General features: G+C 35.1%; 1 protein-coding gene across 2 annotated transcripts in view; it reads right to left on the bottom strand.

Moving 5' to 3' along the window:
- The window catches only part of LOC118200249 (formin-binding protein 1 homolog), a 167,873-nt gene extending 149,814 nt beyond the window's left edge, over nucleotides 1-18,059 (bottom strand). For both annotated transcript variants that reach the window (XM_035372190.2, XM_085806677.1), the window contains exon 1: nucleotides 17,635-18,059. In XM_035372190.2, coding sequence (XP_035228081.2) covers nucleotides 17,635-17,664 — 30 coding nt within the window. In that variant the 5' untranslated portion in view covers nucleotides 17,665-18,059. The remainder of the gene's footprint in view (nucleotides 1-17,634) is intronic.
- Between the last annotated feature and the right edge of the window lie 7,210 nt (nucleotides 18,060-25,269).

The raw sequence follows: 25,269 nt of genomic DNA, 5'->3' as shown, positions 1-25,269 counted from the left end.
CATTTACGAAGCATACATTTCGAGCGCTTTTGTTAAATGCCGTTCGAAAGGATGAAATCCCAAGGCATGAACATTCCATTTATTCCCAGCGACCTTGTCTCAAAAAGCGAAAGTGCGTATCATAATTGTTACAATGAACTTTCTCTAATAACCCAATAATCTATCTCTGCTTTCAGCCGCCTTAGCTAGACTGCGGTAACCATGCGAATCGAGGTGTGACCGTTTTTAAGCCTCTTCAGATGCATCTGACAATTCTTGCAGTTATAAATGAGAATAATACATGGTACTACACTCACTTAAGTCATAACTTTTTACAGTATTCCTGCGATAAATACGACATATTGCTTTGGTTCATAAATAAGACGATATTCTTTCCTTAAAATGACCTTCTGAAAACCATACGTGTTTTAGATACACTGTTTACTTTTTTAAAATATAATAGAGATAGTTTAGCACTTATTTTTTAACATCTGCGCTAAAAGGAAATATGTTTGTTAAATTCTACTTTGAAATGTCTTGGATCACTTATTTAATTAACCATCTTGAGAATGTCTTTAGCAAATCAAGCTCATATATACGACAGACCATCTTTTATATTCAAAAGCCCTTTTTTAAAATACCTTCAAAGCTGCAGATTCATTTCATAAGTGAGACCAGCCCATCAGCAACCAAGCGGTAAAATCGCTGAGTTCCGACCTGGGTTCGATTCCAGTCGGGCGGGCTGGCTACATGAGCCTTTTCGTCGTTTTCCCCGTGTGTAACATGAGAGTTTCTTTGAGCGCCATGAAGAGCGCTCCTTCCTTTAGCTCCTTAAGTCCTCCACGAAGGCATCCCTCCCCTAGGCGAGATAGCTCTCGCATGTTTTCCCATAATTAAATAAACCAACTATAAGCAAGACCACTTTATTAATATGGTGCTTGCGATTATCCAGATAAATGTATGAGAACAAAGGTAGTGAAAGACAAGTTACATTAACAGTCCACTTTTTGAGTATGAATTAAAAACATGAAAACTTGCAAACATACGCAGGGTGTTTCAACACACCGGTTACAAACTTTCAGGAGAGATAGAGTGCATCAAGACGATGGAAAATCACACAGCAATGGCGCGCTTTTCTGGCGCGCTAGAGAAAACACATAACAAAAGAAAGGAAGGGCATGAATAATGTGAAAAGATTAACTATGCTTAGTACAGCAGAAATCAAGAAATAAAAACAAAAATAGACAACGATCGTCATCAAAAGGTGGTGCTCAAAATTATGACCCCGGACCGTGATGAAGACTTCACATCTTCAGTGTATGGAAGATCTGATGTTCTGGAAAACACTGGGCGTGTCCCAGACGTCCCCAGCAGCTGCCACGATGTGTGCAACAAGTTCCTAAGCACTGTTAACAGGGGTTTTGTACACCACTGTCATGACGTACCCACAGAGGAAGTAGTCAATGCAAGTGAGATCTGACGAACTTGCTGGCCAATGCACCGGACCACCCTTGCAGATCCAATGTTGAGGATAAGTTGCATTCAAGTGGAGACACACATCAAGGCTGTAATGTGAGGGGACCCTATGATGCTGAAACCATATGGCATAATAAACGTTTTCTCGCCATGTCCATGTCCTTCCTTTCATGTGTTTTGTGTCATCACTACCGCGCCAGGAAAGCGTTTCCACCATGCTCTGCTATGTGATTTTCCATCGTCTAAGAATACTCTATAGAAAGTCTGTAACCGCTTAACTGAAACACCCTGTACATAATATGTGCATTTTTTAACTTTTATTAACAGTGTAAAAATTGTGATTTTTGTTGATTTTTTGATAAATTAATTATGGAAAAAAAAAAAAAAACCTCAAGAACTACTGGAATTTATGTTACATACAAGAATTACAACATCCATGCCCTCACTTTGTTCCGCCTTCTGGCTTTGAATCAATGTACATCTGCAAAAGTTGCTTTCCCCGCTCCCGAGGTCGCTATAGCTGATTATTTTATATTGTTACAAAACACCTTGCATGCATCGTTGTAAATTCCTGTAAATATTTGAATTCGTTTAATTGCATTGTTGTTTTTGTGTATTGTTATGATGTACTGCATCGTTTTATTTATTTAATTTCTTCATTTACGGCTATAGTTTTAAGCTGAGTATTTTCTCTGTAATTGAATTTGTAGCCACATAATTTTGCGTAGAAGGGCTTATTTCTCGCATAGAATTGTAGATCTTTTAACTCTACAATTCTATGCAAGGCAACGAATAAATTGTTAAAATATCTCAAAAAGAACGCAAAATATTAGCACAAAAGCTCACGGGTCTCGAAGACACATTATTGCGAGCATTTAGAGATTCGTTGACAACTTGGCGTCTTTATGGAAGTTTTGGAAAGACGTATTTTTTAATTTCTCTAATAATTAATACCAACATTTCCAAAGGCCCATGCAACACCATATAAAAAATAGCCGAAAAAGTTAAGTTCCAGCTATTTTTGATGTTTCGATTGATGAAACACTAAGAAGGAGAAACGAAGTGACGCACGCACCGGAAAAGCGATGGAGGTTAGTGTAACCATTGAATTACGCTGATACAGATACGTTGCGTACACATAGGAATCATAGCTCGTCCAATGTCGATGAAACCCAGAAGTATCGAAACAACTAGTTCGCGGTTATTTTTTGTATGACTAAAGTGAATCTGTCAGTAGACACATTAAGTCATCGAATATGTCACGCATTTTGATGGAAAATGCTGTGAACAAACGCACCGTCCAGAAATTTATGTCGAGAAATTTGTGTCTTTGTGTTAAGCTCTGCAATAGTCGATTGCAGGTGAAACAGCCATAGTGAATGACAGCTGTAAAATGTGCGGCGAATTTGCCGCACGATTCCAGATTTCCGAGAAAACAGTCAGACTTCACCTGCATCGCACAAACAAGGTGTGCAAGTTCAGTAACAGGGTACCGTACTCATTGTCGGCAGCCAACAACGGACCAAGAATAAAAGCCTGTTTGTCCTTGCTCTCTCGACTCCCTAACGCGCTCATATTCGATCGGATGCTCACAAAAAACAGGGCTTCCAAACGTACTAGATATTAGCTGTCCTCACCTGACCTTGTGTCCCACATCTCAAAACTACCTCACCTACACAAAATCAAGCTCTGTGCCTGGTGGACTAGGCGCGAAGTGGTGCATTCCGAATTACGACTACCGTGTCACACCATCAATGAGGGTTGCTATGGGTGCAGCATTCATTGCAGCAGAAGAAGCCAGCGTTAAGAGAGTCGCAAGAGTGCGCTGTACCTCTCTGACAATAAAAGAACATGCGTGGAAAGGACGACCAGGAATACCATTCAGCGACTTAACTGGCAGAATTAAGAACAATGACTTAACTGTGCCTGCTGGACTTGTAAAATTACATCAATTCCATTCGATAGACAACCATATTCATAAGAAATCATTTTAGAATAAGGCAGATCTATGTCATGGACTTATTTGCATCCAAGATCCCCAGGTTTTATCGCCAGGGAGATGCATAGCAGCAGGAACGCTGGCATAGGATGTTGGATGTCAATGGAAATTACTTCGACATCTAACGCTCAGTACCATGAGCTGTACGTCTGTCTGTTTCTGACGATCACGAACGGCAAGAACGTTTCGTTATCTCGTAAATGTGGTTTTTATAAATAAACGCAAAATATTATAATACGCACTATCAAGAATGGTCCATTTAAATAACCCAAAGGAGCTCCCATGTCTTCTGACAGCAGCCCAACAATGAGCCCAATTAAGCATTCTCTATTCAGACTAATGTATCATTATTTATGCAGTAATTTACATTTATTCTGTCTGCCTTTGAATATATATACAATACTATAATATACTGCAGAATAGAACGATATTGTTTCCTTTTTCTATGATGTAATACAATACAAGAAATGTATTTTTTATTGCTCTACTATCTCCTTAGAATTAAGCTAAAATGGCAGAATCCTTTACTTATTTATCTTCATACGGTAAGCAAACTGTAAATGTGCAAACTAAAATAAAGTTCACGATTATAATTTTATTTTATATTAGCAATGGCTTGTGACTAATTTATCAATTAAATATTGAATATAATTAAATATGTTGCGTGAATATTGAGATAGAACGGTATGACAATTACATAATGACAGTGATTTTAGAACAGTCATGATTTAACCGCGCTGGTGAAACACCATATGTCATCATAATAGCCAACTTTCATATATAACTGAGCATTCCAATGCTATCAGCTATGCACGATGGGAATTACGGCGTCACTTTTCAGTTACAGAAAGAATGCCAATATGTTGCGTACAACGATGCAAAGAACGAAACTTGTAAACTCGGGAATAAGTTCCTGTGTTAATGAGACAGGTGTAAGTCACAATTGTTTATCGTATGCAAGGATATTCAGGAATTGTGCACGGTTTTATAATAATGTCGAAATTACTGAAGCTGAAACAGTGCCGGATTTACGTATAAGCTGCACAAGCTATAGCTTATAACCCCCACTTTCTTGGGGCCATTCCCAAAAATTCTACTATATCCTATATACGAGGGCCATCCAGGAAGTAGATTACGTTTCCGTCTGTGTCCGCTAGGGGCGGGGCTAGCGCGGCCATCTTGGGGTCAGAGCGTTGCGCAGCTCAGTCTGCATCTAGCCGTGCTATTGAGAGGTTCGTGCTGTGCTCCGTTCAGATACTGTGACGGTTTGAAATGTCTGCGTTAATTGAAAATCCCGCGAGCTGCGAGGTGCGCTCAGTAATAAGGTTTCTGACTGCAAAAAACTGTAAACCGATAGAAATCTATCGGCAGCTTCGTGAAGTGTATGGGGACAACATTATCACTGAAGGTGGAGTGCGTCAGTGGGTCATAAGATTTCAAAATGGCCGAACCAATGTTCACGACGAAGATCGAAGTGGGAGACCCAGCATAGTGACCGCCGAACTTCTCGAAAAAGTCGATGCTAAAGTCCGTGAAAATCGAAATTTCACAATAACGGAACTTTCTTTGAGTTTTCCACAAATTTCGCGAAGTTTGTTGCACGAAATGATCAGCGAAAAGCTTGGTTACCACAAGTTTTGTGCAAGATGGATTCCAAAAATCTTGACAGAGGACCACAAAAATCAGCGAATGGCTGCAGCGTTGAACTTTTTGGACGCTTACCATAAGGATGGTGACTCTTTACTCGATCGCATCGTTACTGGTGACGAAACATGGGTGAAACATGTGAACTGTGAAACGAAATTGCAATCAATGCAGTGGGGGCACACAAGTTCTCCCCAAAAACCCAAGAAATGCATGCAAACAATGTCGGCAAGGAAGATGATGGCGACTGTTTTTTGGGACAGAAAAGGTGTAATTTTGGTGGACTTCCTGGAAAGAGGCACTACAATAAACTCTCAAAGGTATTGCCAAACTCTCCAAAAACTCAGAAGAGCAATTCAAAACAAGCGCAGAGGAATGTTGAGCTCTAAGATCTTGTTGATTCACGACAACGCCCGGCCCCACACGGCAAATGTCACTCGTAAAGTTCTTGAATCTTTTAAGTGGGAGTTGTTTCCTCATCCGCCGTACAGTCCCGACCTGGCACCGAGCGACTTCCACCTATTCCCAGCAATGAAGAAGTGGCTGGCTATGCAGCGTTTTGATGACGACGCACAGCTGCAAGAAGAGGTAACGAAGTGGTTGAAGGCGCAGGCGGCCGAATTTTTCGACGAAGGAATTTCCAAGCTCGTACATCGCTACGATAAATGCCTTAATTTGTATGGTGACTATGTAGAAAAGTAGTATTTGAGTGTGGCTTTCATCTGTATATAATAAAATTTGTTTCCTATACTTTGTTTATTTTTTTATTCCAAAACGTAATCTACTTTCTGGATAGCCCTCGTATATATATAAAAAAAAGACTCATATCCCTCATAAAAAGCCCCATATCTCAAATCTAAATCCGGTTCTGAGCTGAAACTACGCACGAACGCCCGACTTCAAGGTGAGAAGCACTGCCAAAGTCGGCGAAAGTTGCAGGAATACAATTTCTTGACTATGAGGATGATGGCAAATGGATTTTCGATTTGTCAGATTTCAGTAGAAGACATAAGTAAGAAAAAAATCATTCCCAGTTTTTGTCCTATTCTTTATCTGATGAGCAAAAATATTGCTCATCAGATAAAAAAATTGCATTCAGAACGCAACGACTGCTTTAAACTTTTCAAAGAAATAAAATTTCTTAAAACTAATCGTTACAAAAGGATGAAACAAAGTGTTTTCGCTATTGTCGTTCAGTTTAATGGCAAACTCTAAATGCAAGTCATCTTCATCACTAAAAGAAAGGACTCTTCAAAAATCAATCAGTGGTGACAATATTGATATGTTTCTAGGAAAACTAGATAATTATTCAAAGACGCATTTATTCCCAATGGAAGAATTATCAAGGGAACTTTTTAGGCATACAGACGGATTCTCCGAAACCGGGAGGAGTATTCAACACGTGGCGATTAGTCCCTTTTTCAAGATTATGCGCCAGCTCACCAGGCAGTAGTTGTACAATAATTGTTGCTCCCCCCCCCCAAAAAAAAACGCTGTACTCAAACATCCACTTCATTTTCTAATCTTTGTGCCATTGCAATTATTTTCCTTTCATAAAACAGAAGTTACTTTTTAAATAACGCCTCTTTGATGATGTTGAAGACATCCAAAGGGCTGTAACATCCAGTCTTTGAACAATATCACTAGACAACTTGCAGAGCAAGTTCCAGACTTCATCAGGTCATGCTACTGGCTATGTCGATGCAGACACCATGAATAAGAAACAAGTAATGTAAAACTTATCTTTTATTTTTACTTCATAATCTAGGTTTCATTACTTAATTATCAGAGTGCACATAGAGTGCTCGGTAGTAACCAAGGTTTCACATGACCGCAGCTGACCCTGGAGTGTGCTATCGCGAGTGCAGAAGGTGCTGTTAAATCTCATTCTAGTAACTAGAATGAGTAATTATTTTTAAAAGCTTACATATTTCAATTATGCCAATAAATAATACACATTTATTTCCAAATTGTATGTTAGTTTTATCCTAAAAATGTAATTATAAAAATTTTGTAAGATTTAATATTTAACAAAGATGAAATATTATATAATTGGGGAAAGTGCAGAATCACCCCCTGCTTGGCACGTTTTTAAGAATTGCACAAATTAGGGTGGTGTAAAACCAACCCCAAGGTGCTTATGATACTTTTGTCAAAAAGTGAATTAATTTTAAGGCTGATGTTATTACATAAATATTAAAATATATAATAAAAATGAAACAAATAATACAGACCAAGGAAATTTGTATTTATTAATAGAGATAAGAAATCCAAAATTAGTACAAAATAACTAAAACTAACACTTCTTTGTTAAAGCAGCCATTAGTCACCAAAATTGGCACATTTGATAGCCCAATTTGTAGCTTCAAACATTTCCAAGGTCTTATGCAACAGCCCCTTTAATACAGAAGTACTTTAAAATTATTACAAATATCAAAGTGGTAAGTTTGAGGAATTTTCCTTCCCTCCCCTCCACTCCTTCATCATATACGTTCACTTTGACTGCATATTTCGTATTCAGCATCACTTTCTAGGATACTCCCTAGTTAAAGCAACCATTACACTTTGTAGCCAAAACTGGTAAACTCATTGGCCCTATCTGTAATACTTAAATTTCAATGTTTCAGGAGTACAAGGAAGGTCGTGGTTGCAAAAGGATTATTTCCAGTTATTTTAGTACTTAATGATGCCATTTTAAAATTAACTCTAACATATGACAGCAGCTAGTCTGGCACATTCCTTTCAATTTCCAAACCCCAAATTGTTCACTGTTAATATTCTCATTAAATTCAATATTCTGGAAATTACAAAATCTTCATCACAAATCTGATGGTTACCACATAATTTACAATTATTTTATCAACTTTATAAAATTAGTGATGTTAGAACAGTAAGCTAATATTTAATATAAAGCTATTTATTACAAAATTTTAAAATTAATGAATTCTCAGAGTTCTGAAATTAAAGAGAAATCAATAAGTCGATAAATATTTGCCTTTTCTTAACATTAATTATTAAATTTTAACTTTTTGATAGTTGATAAACAAGAAAATAGTTACATAAGTACTTTTCCCATGTGAATCTGCAAATACAACCTCGTTTCTCTTTGGAAATCCTTCATGAAAGCATCCTTTCCATTAAACAGATCTGAGAAATAGAGAACAGATGGTTCTCTATTCTCAGGATCAACCAGATAGCTTTTGGACATGTGTGAAATGCTTCAGCTGCTCAAACTCAAATCCAGCAGTGACAATGCAATGCACCTACTAGTGCACTTTTTTTTTCCTCCCTCTTGGTAGCGGTCTTAAAGTTACTATGTCCTCCACAGCTTCAGGGTCAGGAAATGAACCTTTGTGGACATTGAGGCTACACTATATGGGATACAGATATGGAAAAACCAAATTTCAAGTTTTAATACATTCATGCAGGAGGCAGCAATAACAAGGGGATACAGCTGTTCATAGACATGCTGAGGAAATCTTTTAATTAACTCCAAAGAAGCACCAATAAGTATGACAACAAGCATGGAGTCCTAGGGATATAATTGCCACCCACAACAAGAAATACAATTAGTCAGAAACATAAGATCTGAGATGATTTAACTTTAACTGCATTTTAGAATAGAATAAGTTTTGTCTTTTTTATCATTTTGACAATTTTTCAGTATTTTGAGTTAGATTTTATCAATCTGAAAATCATAATAATTTTCAAAGAGTAGAGCAATAATATTTATATTCTGATTTTAATCAGCAGCATTGACATGCATAAAAATATCCATTAATTGGATACTGAAAAATGCTGCATACATGTAGCTATGTTATTTAATTTTGGAAGTTGATCTTTATTGCACAGTACCCCTTGGTTTCTGTCTGAAAAAACTGCCAACTGGTATTGGTTGTTCGTGAAATCTGGAAGCCAGCTGTGTGAAATAGGTTTTTCGGTAACCCTAATGTTGATAATGTTAGCGAAACTAGCCTTGGGGAAAATTGTGGTTTTTTTCTAGTTTTTGTCATTATAAAGGGGTTAGTTATTTCTGCAAATATTGCCAGATGTGTTATGATAAATTTAGATTCTGGTTATTTTTTGTAACAATAACCCTTTCGTATGGAGCCTGGTTGGTTTTCAGTTGTTGTGTTTGGTTGGACATGCGTGGCATGGTCTTGGATTTTGAACTTGCTATTATTTTGCTGTGGGTACCATCATTTAAGTATGTCTGAGGTAGGTAAGAGGAGGAATGTTGATTAACAGCAGGTGAGCCCAAGCAACTAAAAATTTAATTGAATTGCTTACATGGAGGAGGTGGTCGGAAGCATGAACGTATGCACATAGAAAAAAGGGTATGTTAAAAAATTGACATTTCATTTATTTATTCATCTGTGTGTGTTAATTTTTGTTAAAAGATTTGTTGTTTACCGCCACAACCTTTTCCGAACCAATTATAGCCAGGCAGCAATTAAAGTTAGGCACTGCACATATTGTCTACAATGCCCCAAGAAACATGGTTAGGGTACATTTCTAACCTCGTTCTCCATGGAAATACGCCAAGAGAATCAATCTCACACTCCGACAACATGGCTCTTAAGAAAATAAGGGCCATTTTAACAATATATGGTGCCATGAAGTAAAACGTTTTTTTACAAAGCTGCCACATCTGTTCACCTCCTACATCGAAATAAATTTTAACCTTTCCTTTCTGTTTTTTATGTTAGGAAATATATTTTTTCGTTATTTATTACTCTCTGTTTATGTATTTTTGGTTATTTGTTCGTCTCTGTGTGTTAAGACAATGGCAATTTTTTTCTGGTTAACATGATAGTTTCAACTTTGTTTTAGCTGCCTGATTTTGTTTAAGTGAAAATAGATCAATGTATAGATGGTCAAAGTTAAAGCAGTGCGCAATACCTAGTTTCTGCAATTCTCTGATGTTTGTTTAAGTTACAAAAGGTCGATGTGTATATGGACAAAGTTAAGGCAGTGCGCAATGCCTAGTTTCTGCAATTCACTGATTTTTTTAAGTTAAAATAGGTCAATGTGTACATGGACGCTTAGTTTGTGTAAGTCTTTGATTTCTTGCTTTGGTTTTATGTAGCGGGCGGGAGGATCAGCACCATCTTAATATTGGTACCGAGCCTTTCTGGTATGGATCTTGTCAAAAAAGAGACGATTCGCCAAGGGTACCATAGAGTAAATTTTAACAGATCTTCGATTGGGCTGTATTTCATGCTAAACAATGTCATGATAAATTATCAATATTTATAAAAATCAGTCATTTATTTACTTTTTTACGTGAAATACTGGCATACCTCTAAATAAGATAATTTGCTAAAATTTAAACACGTGAATTTTTCAAAATGCTAAGATACTGATAATATATTTTTGAAACATGCATGTTCATTCTATTATGACAGTTCAACAATAGAAGTGCTAAGAAACATTGAAATTTTTTTAGCCCAGACAAAAGCCATGTAACTGATCCCTGGATATAGCTCACCAATGCCTGAATAATTAATATCAAATAACACTTATACTTTCTCTTGGATCGGTTTTGAGTGATTATCAGCTTAATTATACACAAGGATTTTATAATTTTACCTATTTGTAATTAAAATCTAAAACAGTTTCCATTAAAAAATAAATCAGAAAGATTCACTTTAAGCACATATTCTCAAGCAATGTGCTACAATTAATTAATCAGCTAATCAACTGATTGAAATGCTGAAAAAGAAAAAAAAAAAAAAAAAAATGCTACAGTGGAATGAAATAAGTTAAATTACCTCTTCTCCCTCCCTTCTCAGCTTTTAAACAGATTAAAAGAGAAATGCACAATGGTAGTTTATAGTTTCTTCAAGCTGCTAAAAAACATATCTTCATATAAAACACTAAGTACTTCGGAAAATCCTGTCGACCATTTTTGCCTATTTAAGAAAAGACACCAAACCACACAATTTTTCACCAAAAATGGAAAAGTCTTCTTCAAACACACTGGATTTGGTGTAACCTTGATTGCACATGTTAGTTATTCTTGAGTTAGTTATTCTTACTCCTTTTTTTCCCCTCGATCCCGCATTTTCAAAAAAAAAAAAAAAAAGATTAAAATTTGGGACCTGCATACTACAGAAGAGCATGCTGTTGAATATAATATATTAAGTTGTGGAATCTTACTGGTCTAAAAAAAAATGGGTACTTTTCCGTTTTGCCGGCACAAACCATAAAGTCGCCAATAATGGTATAACTGATGCCAAACGGCATATCTTCGCTGGTAACCTTTTACACTTCATTTTCAAAACAAGTCGCAAACAAACTTTTCTTATTAGATTGAACAAACTTTTCTTATCACTTGGGGTCACGTGTTATGAACCAGTGAATCAGGATGTTGAACCATGAGAGCATAGTAAATTCTTAAATTAATGTCTTTTTACAAATTTATTGTCTTTATTTATCGGCTTTTTACAAAATTTTAAACCATATTAAAAAGTTTATGCCTTCAAAATAAAAAATTCTTAGAACTAACATATTTTATGTGTATACTGTATGCTGTCGCCAACAAAGTCTGCTTGGCGAGATTTGCGCCTGCGAAACGGAAAAGTACCAAAAAATGTGTTAATGGCCACTAAATGACACTTTATTTAAAAACTGAGAAGCAATAATAAATAAAAAATAATGGAAATTTTTAATAAAAAATAAATATAAATAAGTGATAATATAATAAATTTGAAAGAAAAATAAGAATAGAATGTCTTTTCTTGTATTTAGCAAATAGGATGTTTTGGTTTGGCGTGAATGGCGCTGTCTCTTGTGGTCGATGGGATTTTCCGCAAGTACCAAATACTGCATTTTGAATAAAAGTAGTAATTGCCTCATTTACTTTTCTAACTCTTCCATACTAATTCGGAACTATTCTGATATGCACCCTCAAGTCGCCAAATTTCTCACCAAATATTTTTGGCGAGAAACTTCACGCTGCCATATTACTATCTAAATTTTTTGTCTACATTTTGAACTTTTAGCCTAAAATGTCTCCAAAAACACGGTTTTCGCACATGCAAAAACTACGTTTTGAACACACAATTTAGCTAAAAATCTGAAACAAAAACAAAAAATTTAGATAGCAAAAACGTAAAGTTTCTAACCAAAAATATTTGACAATAATCCATGTACACAGCGACATGTTTTAACTTAAAAAAACATCTACGAATTGCCCAATGTAGGCAACGAACGAATCTACAAACTACGCAGACCTCGCTTTAATAAATTAACATAACAACAATAAATTTCAAAGAATACCATGTACACAGCATCCTGTTTAAACTTTAAAAAAATTCTACAAATTGCACAATTTAGGCAAGGAAGGAATCTACGATCTACGCACTCCTCGCTTTAATAAAATAACATAACAACAATAAATTTCAAATAATACCATGTACACAGCGTTCTGTTTCAACTTTAAAAAAAACATCTACGAATTGTACAGTCTAGACACTAAACAACAAAATAAACTAAAATAAATTTCAAACAATTTAAAAAAACAACAATAACGACAGAAATTCATACTAAAGAACCAATGAACATAACATTCTACAAATTAAGAACAAGGATAAAATAAAATGCACTTACCATGAATTAATGCGTTTTCGAATAACAGAAATATAAATTTCATACCGCCTTTAACATGCCACAACGTAATCACTATCGTATTTACATGACAGCCAGACACGCTATCCAGAAAATTTATACTATGGTTCACAAATAAATAAAATCACAAATCCCTACTTCTATCATGCACTGCCATTAAAAATAATCTCCCAGACCCTCTTTCCACAGTTCCAAATACCCACTACCCCTCAACAGGATAGCCACAATCATATTTCCTTTTGCCGAACTTCAATTCAACAACTACCATTTTATTTTTCCCCTCCCATCTTCTCAGACACAGAGGCGAACCAAAGAGCTCCAGCGAAAGATGTTTCAATGTCAACAGGGTTGCCATAGAACACGCAATCGCGCGAAAAACCAGCGCAGAACACATATCGCCACATTTGGTGAAATTAGGGCGTATATTAGAGTTGTACCACTAATTCATATTTTATAAATATAAATCTTATTTTATAAATATTAATTTTTCAAGTTATTGATAAATGAAATTTAAAAAAAGGCTAGTTTTATATACAGAAATACTTATGTGTATATTTATATATTTCATCCTGAAATGATTTTTGCATCATAGATTTCATCATAGAATCCACAGATTACTATTCTTTGCATATACATTAAAATAGCCCTGAGCCTCCTATTCTGTGAAGAAAAATATGGAAACATGGTAGAATTATCTATTGTGTGCTGCGTACTTACCATTAAGAAAGAAAATACACAGCATCCTTTGGTGGTTCAATCTACAAGAGGTATTTTTAAAGAACTTCTAGACAGGCAGTAGCTCTTAGAGATATAAACTGCACATGCTAATGAAGTTCTAGCTATGATTACTGGACATTTCCTCAGGAAAGTAGTCACAACAGTCTGATATTCGTCTCTTGACCGACTCGTTCATCTTTTTCGGATTCCATCATATTAAGGCTTCTCCACACTCAGGAACTTTCCCCACCATCATGAACTGCGGAATGACCTCTTCGGATACTAAACGTATGTTGTGTACAAAATTGTTTGAAAGTCGCCCACAGTTTGTTACTCAGGGACAGCGCACCTAGCGCGAGGGCCCATTAACTGCGAACTGCGTTCGCCTGAGTCGTCCGATATTACCTTGCTATCTTTTTCTGGTCGTTTTAACTTCAGCCTCTAACTAAAATAAGTTACTATAAGCATGCAGATCTCAAATTTTTCCTTCTTTAATGCCTTTTAGAAGTTATTATTTTCAGTAAAGTGAACAATCACCCACTGCTTAGCACGTTTTTAAGAATTCACAAACTCGGTATCCATCTGCACATCGACCTATTTTCACTTAAAAAAACATCAGTAAATTGCACAAATTTGGCATTGTGCAATCACTTTGTCCATGTATATATGTATTTTCACTAAAAAAGTCATAGGAAATTGACAAAAATCCAATTCTTCTTACTCTCGTATAAAGAACCAAACTTAATGCAGCAAATAAGTGGGCGATTCTGCACTTCACCCATTATACACCTTTGCTAATAATAAGAATTCTGCAATTTAAATTCTTGTTAAACTTTAACTTCTTGTTAAACCTGAACAAGAAGATTTACTTCTGCCCATAGTCCTAAAGTAGCAGCAATGAATAATAAGAAAATAGTGCTATGAACAATAATTTAGCAGTAATTTTTAGAGGTACTTTTCTGTTAATGGGAGCCACTTAGCACTAAATATAGATGTTGATTCAAACCAGATGGTACCAACTCTAATGATATGTAAAGCTTTATGAAAAAAAGATGAGCTTGTACTAACAGTAATGTATCATACAATATATGTACAAGTATAATGCTTAGTGTGTAGAATGCTAAATCAATGCAATTCTATTTTCACTTAAGCTGTGCAATTCAATTTCCACTTAAAAAAAAAATCAGAGAGTTACACAGGTGACTGCACTCCATTAACAGAAAAGTACTTTTTCAGTTTATCTTATACGTATATGCTTTTTAATCATACAAGTTTTATCTTTCAGTCCTTAAGTCAGAAATGTTACACTGCCATGTAATATTTTCCTCTATATTAAGCAATAAAGTTAATGAAAAAAATTTTGGAAAGTATGTGAGTAAATAAAGGGATTTCTCATGGCAATATAAGTAAATAATTAAATTACTTTAAAACCCATTAAATTGCAATAAATGAAGTATTCTATTTAAGAAGGAATAACTGTTTGCATTCTAATGGATTTACATCTTTATTTTCCATTACATCTACCAAATATAATGTTTATCATAAAGTATAATAAATTTTTAAATGTGAATATCATCAAGAAAAATACACTATTTTTTATTTCTGGTGTATTACACAATTTTCTGGTGTATTACACAATTAATCATTACACAATTTTTTAAAAGAAAATTGTGTAATGATTAAAATACTTTTCATATTAAATAAAAATATTACTAGTTGGTTAAGAGTAGATTTAAGGGTGCCCCTTGAATTACAGGTAAGTTGTTTCATTTATCGCCAAGTTGTTTCGTTTATGGGAACCTGAGTGGTTGAATGTTACTGAAACCCTATTATGACATAATTGGTTGCCTGACTGCGATGAATTTGAATGATGGGAAAATATTTGTAAGGGCTTGTGGGAAAAAGTGCAGAATAACCCACTGCTTCGCGCATTTCACAAAATCGCCAACTTGAAAATAACAAGTCAAAGAATTGCACAAACTCGTTATCCATGTACACATCAACCTATTTTCACTTAAAAAAAATTAAGAGAATTGCACAAACTTGGCAATGGACACTCCCTTGATTTTGTCCATGTACACATCGACATGTGCCATATAAGTGGGCGATTCTGCATTAACTTGAAATAACAAGTCAAAGAATTGCACAAATTCAGTATCCATGTACACATCGACCTACTTTGGCTTCAAAAAAAAAAAAAAAAAAAAATCAGAGAATTGCAGAAACTTGACATTGCGGACTTCCTTGATTTTGTCCATGCACACATTGATATGTGCCATGTAAGTGGGCGATTCTGCACTTTACTCAGGCTTGTGTGTGTGTTGGTTATTTTGTGTTTTACATGGTAAAATGGCTGAATGTGGTAAGATTAATTTTAATTCCTGTACAATTTGGAACGAAAGGAAAAAAAAAAAAAAACATTAATTGACTGGTGCATAAATGAAGGTTTACTTGGTAGCCATTATTAAGTGTCCTGTTTGTAGGAAGGAAATGCTTATGGTAGAACATCGGACGATACTAGCATTACAGAGGATATTTTTTACTCTTATTTTTGTGAATTTATGTGAGTATGCCAGTATACAGATTCTAGTTCAGATAATTTTAGGAAGTTTTTGGATTTTGTTAAGGAATTTTCTTTGACTGAAGACAGGAAAATGTGTAAATAAGGTAAGTGGATATTTCCTTTATGTAGTGCTAAGATGAATTTCCTTTTTTATGTTATTTCATTGTTTGATTTAAAATGTAGTTTATTGAGATTATATATTTTTTGTTGGCTGTCTTTTGACTTTTTAAGTAAATATAGATTGGTGTGTACAAAGACAAAGTCAAGGGAGTGCACAATGCCTAGTTTGTGCAATTCTCTGTTTTTTAAAATAAAAATAGGTCAGTGTGTACATGGATACCGAGTTTGTTCAATTCTTTGATTTGTTATTTTGATATGTGTAGCAGCGAGTTTTGGCGCAAAAATCAATCGCTGCTACACAAAGCTAAAATAACAAGTCAAAGAATTGCACAAACTTGGTGTCATGTACTGCCAAAAATCACCAATTATCACCAAGGGGCACCCGTAACTATATTTTTACCTACTAGTTTGCAGCAGGTTTTTTAATGATTATGGAAAATTTTTTAATGCCTTAATTCATTTCGGAATTATTTTTACTATTTATTCAAAAAACTAATTTTTAAATACTCTGAGTAATGAGGCAAAACAAATTTAAACTGAAATTTACTAACATTCAATAATTAGGGTTTCAGGGAAAAAAGGGAGATTTCAATTTAATCAACATCTATTAATGCTTTCTCAACAAGAAATATAATTGTGCTTAGCATATCTTGCTAGATGTGTGAAGAAATGTTTTTCTCTAAAACGGTATGTAATATGCCTGTTATACACGCATATAATTTTTATATTATCTCATTACAGTATTACTCTAAACAACACAAGCAGTCATTTAAAACAGTGGTAAAAAAATTCGGTTTCACCTTCCATTTTAAAGAATATTATTATGTTAATTCTTTTTCATCTTTATATATCCGAAGTTTAGCACATGCATGTGAATTTCTTTGAAATTCAAAATACAATCACTTCCTCAAATAACCAGGAGATTTATCACAGCAGCAAAAATAAATAATATAAAGAAATCACTATATAAGTATTTATACATTTTCAAAGTACAGCTGAAGTAACATATGTCAAAACTAAAAATTAATACATTGCAAAATAGAAATTTGATTCTCCCAGAATAAATTCCTATATTATTAATGGCTTATTTTTTATATAATTACTAGTAATTTCATTATTAATTACCTTAGTTCATGTAATGAAGTAATGAAATCAAACAGGGATGACATACCAGACAGATTTTGCAGAATTTTATAACCTAATAAGCTAATGCACAGTGATTTTTGTTTTCTCTTGAGCTACAACAGATATTACATTCTTGTTATTTAAAATATTTTAAAAATTATTTCATTCTCATGTTTACATGTAAGAAATAAATGTAGTAATAGATAAAGGTAAATACTGAGATGAAAATTAAAGTCCTACATAGACTGCTTTTATAAATGTAAAGAAACAGGAAAAAAAATCGCATGTCGTACAGTTGTAGATCGAAACATAAAAAATTTCATGAAACCTTTCACTATGCAGGAAAAGTAGACGATGGAATAATGCATAAACAACTTACCCATAATTCGATTCCCCAACTCATTTTCATGTATTATCCAAAAATTATCAACTCATATAAAGACTTGAAGGTTTTTCGTGGCTCTCACTATAATTTAGTTCACATATTCGACATTACACTTGGCAGATTCTAGTATTAATTTTACAAAAAACTTTAATAAATTTTGGGTATAGAACCATGTATAATAATTTTTAAAGGAACGTGTTCAATATAAATGCACAGAAATGTGATTTGACATTTGCTGTTAAATCCTACAAGGATCAAGATGTTTTATTATTTAACATCCACAGAATAACACATCTTGCCAATCAGTTAACAAACAATGATTCGATTACAAACAAGAATTATGTAAACACATCAGAGAGATGCGGGAGGTAATATTTCGGTCTTCTCATCACCGTACGACCGTAGACAAACCTTTATCGATTTGGAATCACTACACCCAGTGCCTATCTCGTACACCAGAGAGCGCAGTCATACACTGTTGTAAAGTTAATGCCATTCTTTACATTAATTCCACAACTAATTTAAAAACCTATCTGCTCGCATATAAATTTAGATTAGTTTATAAAAATGTAATTTCCCTAATGGTAACATAAGTACCGTACTTATGAATTGGAAGTATCTGTACTTATGAATTGGAAAAACTTGTCAATTAATATCGTAAGAATAAAACATTTCGCACAACATTCAATCGCTTACTTTAAGCCGCTAACTTTAGTCCTATAAAAATCAAAAGTAATAACGTGATTCCAAAGTCTAAATCCATATATACCTCAGTTTAATCGTGGTTGAGAGAAAAAATACTACGTTTTTGTTTTTCATTTTACAGACACATGCATGTTTTCGGAGCATTTGGGCTAAACATATTTAAAAACAGCATATCTTTAGAATTTCCGATAGACAGGGTCGTGTGCTGATAGTGTCGTGTGCTGAGGAGGAGGGAAGATGCAACTCAAACGGTGAATCTTCTGTAGCCATATTACTCCAGATACTGTGACTCCTGCAAGAAATGATTCTCACTGGAATATTTTTTTAAGCATGAGATCTTATGTTGTATATGAATGTACGAACAAAACTTCAAAAGATTCCCGGGATTACCTTTTCACTCATAAGTACTGATTTTTTTTTAATTTAATAAATATGCTGGAAAATATCACAGTGTCATGTGTTTTCTTTCCAGATGGAGAAAAGGACTTAATAATAATCAAATTATGTTAAATATATTTTAAGATTTCTATTTATAATGGTGTCTTGATGTCTTATATGATTCACCGGACGCGACACGAGAGCTGCTGGGCATCCATTCAACGAGGAAGACAGGGTGTGGTTGTAGAATCCGACTCGACGGAAAGGACTCTGTCCGAAATTACAGTCACCTTGGGATGGTCCGTACACAGTCCTAAACAAGCTGAATGGTGTCGTGGTTTGGATGCGTAAGTCATCGAACTCTAAACCTAAAGTCGTTCATTACGACAGATTAGCTCATTACTATGGCCATAGACGTAATGTAAATAATTGTAAGTAGTATAAGACCATGGTCCTTTTTGTTTCTAAATGTGTAGTATTTGATTTCTATTTTGTATTTGATTTCTATTTAGTATTTGATTTCTATTTAGTATTTGATAACATTTGATTTGTTTTAGTTATTGCATTTATGGTTCATGTTGTTTGTTATTGTAATGTAATTTTTATTATTGCATTTATGCCTTAGTTGTAAGTTTGGCTTCCTGTCCGGGGTTTGTACTGCCCGGGACGTGCAGTCCTTGGGAAGGGGGCAGTGTTACGGATTTGGCATTTAAATAGCTAATGTTAGTAGAATTATAAATTAAGTTGTTTATTCCCCGTGCAGTGCAGCGCGTGACGAATTTTAAAGGAAAGCTAAGCCGGAAAATTAAAAATACAAGAACACGTGCATTTAACATTTAATCAATAAATACCTCTTTTTGATTTCGAGAAAGTTCCAGAAAATTCTCGCACACGATTTAAAATCTAATAAAAAGGAGAAAATCCTCTCAATTCGATTATTAGTTAGTTTGTTGTTGTTTTAAGAGTTTGTTTAGAAAACTGCTCTTGTTGACTGTAGCGAATTCGCGGATTAGCTTTCTTTTGCTGTTTTGAATTAAGTTCTGTTGAACGTTTGAGTAGATAAAAGGTAACTACTTTGAGATATTGTAATACAGTACGAATATCTGAGAAAATTCGCAGTAGCTAATCGTACCGACGGTGCGAATAGCTAACAGGCTATTCACACCACCTACGTTCGCGCATGCGCACAAGGAGCCCAGGTACAAAGTAGGCGGTAGTGAGAGCGAAGGTTGTTAACCCTAACTCAGGAATAGAAATGGTTGTTAATAGTTCACCAGCAAGAGAATAATTTGCAAGTAATAATTATCACTTCTGAATCAGTATTTATTCGGCGTGCTATTGTGTCTTAATTAATAATTATCAGTTACAAAGACGAAGTCAATCTATATACATGATAATGTTCAGGAAATGATTAGATAAAATAGAGATTTAATGATGGTTCTAATTGCAAGCGAGGACGAGTAATAGTTTAAAAAAACTTTAGTGTATTGACAAAAAGGCTACAGAAATCAATTAAATTCTTTTATTTAACAGAGGAATTTTTATGCAAACTTAGACCCTAGTCTTATAGCATTGGACTGTCCGAATTTATTATTCAATAAGAAAACTTAGTGAAAGTTGTAATATTCTTATATATTCATCACTTTTTCAGTATCCACTCATGTTTATAGGTTAAAATGCCATATTCAATATCAAAGTTATTTATGAAATAAAAACCTTATAAAATCTGATAAATCATTTGTGTGTGCAAATTTTTAAATCTAAATCTCTTACATTAAATTATTTCTGTCTTTTAAATTACATCTCATTATTTATTTCAATTCAATTGATTAATGTGTTTGTACTACTATTTCAAAGTTCTTTCAAGCACTTTTTGTGTCCTGGAAATGCCAAGTATTTCTATAAAAAAAATAAGCAGGCATACAGAATAATTCATTTAATAGTTCATATAATCGCTTTTAACTGATTTCATGTCTAAATTTTCTACACGAAATTTTTCAAAGAGGAATGAATTAACATTGAGCAAAACACATCTTTAAAGCTAAATGTATTCTAAGAAGTACAAAAAATGTCAACACGATTTTGCCCCCCCTCCTTCAAATCAGTCATTTAAACTATTCAAACCGTTCAGGAAAAGGATAAACATTGAGAACATAAAAATCTGCCAATGTTTATATGTACTTTAATAAAAGGAAATGTGTTCCTTCTTATTATAAGAAAAGGAACCCATTTTCCTCTCTAAGTTCTTGAAAGTCGCCAACGCTTAAAAAATGATAAACTTACGCCAAGGTAGAAACCCGCCTTTGCGTGATTAATTTTGGTGCGAATAGCTTAAGCGGCTAATCGCACCAGTGGTGCGAATAGCATCGGCCGAGAAAATTTAAGTATTTTGTTTTGTTTATTTGTGATAACAATAAATCTTATTCAATTTTCACCGGACTTGCGCATCCAATTCCTAACGAACCCGTACGCACGCAACAGTATTACAAAAATTTTAATCTGATTATAGTATAAAAAATACAGTATTTTAGTCACAGTGAATGGAATATCCTAGCTCGTTTTGACGAGTTTTGTGAAGAAGATGTCTCTGTAACTTTCCGACGGTGACGTAATTGCATTTCGTATTAAATACGGGAAGAAACCGTAACAAAATACTTTAAATGTTAAGGTTTCCGTAGGTGATGGCATTTAACCATACTTCAGTATTTCAATTATAGAGGCACTTCGAGATGGTAACACTAGAATGATCGATGAATTTCAACAATGTAAGAAGGCACTCCAAAGGAATTATGAGCCAAGCTTCAACAGTTACATTTGCCCGGGTCTTTCTTCGGCATTACCTCAACTTTCTAGAACACTGGCTTACTCTTTGGAGGATTGCAATTAATAATGAAAAATAAAAGCAATAATTTTTCGTAAAGGACATACAAATTTAAAATCATTAAAACTTCTGTGTTTGATGAAAAAATTGTTTGGATTGACGAAGTTAAACGTCTAGCAGTCATTCTAGATAAAAAAATGACTTTTCAGAAAAATCTCACGGAAACTGTGCAAAAAACTACTATCATGCTTGCAACTATACGCTCACTTCTTGATAGAGTGAGTGACGGGGAACGTGGTCACCATTCCTCTACCATTGTGGTCAATCGGTTTAGCTCCACGTCCATTACTTCTTGGTAGAAGTCATACGGCCACTTCAAATAAACTCATGTTATATAAATCTACACTTCGACCAGCTTTATACTAGTCTTGTCTGGGACCACGCTGCTTAAAAATTCACCTTCAACATGCCCAAATTCTTCAAAACAAAACACTCAGAGAGATTATCAACTATCCTTGGTTCATTCCAAACTCGGCGAATCTTCGGATTATGGTAACTCGGCGAATTTTTGGCGAAAATTTGGCGACCAACCCTGCTACAGCAACTTGCTAGTTTTATTTTTGGACGCCATTTTGTTTTCACGAAGTAAATGCGTTTTTTTTTTTAAACTCAACATTTTTTCCAGCAATCTGCTAGCCGAATTACGCTTATGCTAGAACTTTTATGGAACAAAAGTGCTTAATCATGACGAAGATTAGGTGCGAAATTGGGAGAAAGTGCACAATCGCCCACTGCTTCGCGCGTTTTTAAGAATCGCACATACGCGGTATCCATGTACACGTCGACCTATTTTCACTTAAAAAAACATCCCAGAATTGCACAAAAATGGCATTGCGCACACTCTTGACTTTATCCATGTACACATCGACCTATTTTCACTTAAAAAGTCAAAGAAAATTGACAAAAATCCAATTCTTCTTACTCTTGTAAAAAGCGCTAAACAAATTAGTGGGCGATTCTGCATTTTAGCAGCGAAATTGTTTCTAAGTGCTTATTAGCTAAAATCACCGGAAAATTTTCCGAAAAATGTCACATGACATGTCTCATAATCTCTCATTTCTCTGAGACAAAATAATCTGTGATTCGAACTGTGTACTTCTCAGATTATTGCTCAAGTCCTACCTAGTAACCTTTATCGCCTTAACAAAATGTCGCCAAACTACCTGTTACCATATTCTAAAGATTAGCCCCAAACTCTTATATCCACCGTGATCTCAACGTAGAACATCATTCAAAAACTAAAACTAAACTCAGTGGCGTAACAGCCCTAATGTGCCAAGGTCTGCAATGCCCGAAATCTGCTTTCTTAACCGTGGGGCCCGGGGTGCGTAAGCATATGCCCTGAACAAGTGGTCAGCTTTTCGCAGGACTCCCGGTGTTTAGTCCCCAAGCGAACTTGGTAGTCATTCTTTCCCAAGGACTGCCCGGGACGTGCAGTCCTTGGGAAAGGGAACAGTGTTACGGATTTGGTATCTAGTTAAATAGTTGTTGTTTTAAGAGTTTAGAAAACTGCTCTTGTTGACTGTAGCGAATTCGCTGATTAGCTTTCTCTATCTGTTTTGAATTAAGTTCTGTTGAACATTTGAATAGTTAAAAGCTAACTACTGTGAGATATTGCACTATTGTACGAATATCTGAGGAAATTTAGCATTTTGTTTCATTTGCTGTGATAATAATAACTTTTGTTAATTTTTCATCGGATTTGTGCATTCAATTCACAACGAACCCGTACGCACGCCACAATATGTTTAAAACTTTGCATTATTTATTCTTCTTTTGTTTTGGAATTGTACGAGATTTACTTTTCATCTATTTTCAAAATCATTTAGTGGTTTTCATTTAATGTTTTGTTATGATATTGTGTTTTGAAATAGTATTGCATATATTGTTCCTTATTTTTTCCGACAGTAGTTGTTACGTTATTTTCTTCCTTCACGTTCGTACGGGGTTCGTGAGGATTTGGCGTGAATATCTTACGACAGCACTTGATGAAGCATCGAAACACACTTTTAGCCGATATTAATCAGGACAGCCCCAAAGTCCCTTTTTTACAGTCGTCGATGAACTAGTATAAACACGCTGACAGGATCAGCGACACAGCCTCCAGGCTATCACGGTGGAGACAGCTTCACGGCAAAGCACTAGAGTACAGCTCCCGACTCTGCTTGGTCGTTCTCGGAACTTTCCGTACTCTCGAGACTCTCCACGCTACAACTCGCTGTGCACTCGACGACCCACTCGGCCCTAGCTACCCGGCTGTCAACTCGATCGACTCCGCAGGGATTGACGCGCTAGACGAGACGCCAACTCGATACTAACTCTCCGCGTACCAGCAGGGTTTATATAGCTTTTGGCTGGTGTTCGACAACATTCTGGGCTAAACCGGCAAGAATTCTTTCCACAAGGTTCTCCTTGCGTCCATGGCAGATCTCCAATTTTGATGCCAAATGTCGCCAAATGGGCGATTTATCGCCAAATGTGGCAACCCTGCCTTATTTTGCTATCGTATACTTTGCGGGAAAGGTATCTCACTGCGTCTGGACATTTCGTAGCAATATGTTTTATTAACAGAACTCCGGTATTGTATCAAGGCGTCTGTTCATCTGTTGTGAGATGAATGCTTGTTGCACTTATTTCGAAATATGTTATTAGGTGAAATATACATTTGATATATTTTGAATTTATTTGGATTTTTAAAAGTACATATAATGAGATACTAGGCAAATATTGGTATTACGTTTGTAAAAGTGTTTATATATGTCATTTAAGCGCTTATCTGTTTATTTCAATGTGAGAAGATTAAGATATTGAGAGAATGTGAAGAATTTGTGAAGATCACCCCAAGATAAGTGACTTGCTTAACCCAAGGCAGTGAGGTTCTATAAAACTGTAGGTTTCGTTCAGCTTGTCTCTTCTTATTGAAGGCTATGGCAATTGTTTTTTCAACATTGACCTGAATTTTCCATTTCAGTGGCCAGACCTCTAGTACATGTATGTGATTTTGAAGATGTTGTTCGACTGGGCTAAGAAATGCATTTTGAGCAAGGATCGCTGTGTCGTCAGCATACATTGTTAGTGTAGTGTTGAGTGTGGTGGGTATATCGTTCACATAACTATGGAAAAGTGTAGTCTCTAGTAACGACCCCTGGGCGACGGCAGCTGAAACTAAACGTTTAGTGGAGTAAGTATTAGGAAGGTGAACGACAAAATGTCTACCTGTTAAGTAGGATTTAATTATGTGTTAAATATAATCTGGAAAGCCCAGATTGTGTATTTGTATATTAGTGCGTCTATCCAGACACAGTCGAAAGCTTTGACTATATCCAGAAATAAATCCCCAGTATATTTCTTGAAGTGAATTCCTTCAGAGATGTGTTCCACAACACGATAAAGTTGATAGGATGTAAACAGCGACTTCCGAAATCCAAACTGTTGTGCGATGAGTATATTGTTTGCTTCCAGATGATCACGTACTCTATTGAGAATAACTGCTTCCATAAGCTTACTTATGCAAGGAAGTAGACTAATGAGTCTGTACGACCCTGATGCAGATGCAGGTTTATTTGATTTGAGAATAGGGGTGATTTTCGCTGTTTTCCACTTCTGGGGAAAGTATTGCCAGAGAAGTATAATAATGAAAATGTTGCTCAGCTTGAATATTAACT

The sequence above is a fragment of the Stegodyphus dumicola genome, chromosome 12 (genome assembly GCF_044657685.1).
Source record: "Stegodyphus dumicola isolate Sdum_Otavi_A_Nest chromosome 12, ASM4465768v1".
Taxonomy (NCBI): domain Eukaryota; kingdom Metazoa; phylum Arthropoda; class Arachnida; order Araneae; family Eresidae; genus Stegodyphus; species Stegodyphus dumicola.
The sequence above is the reverse complement of the archived record's forward strand: the minus strand, read 5'-3'. Positions and strand labels throughout refer to the sequence as shown.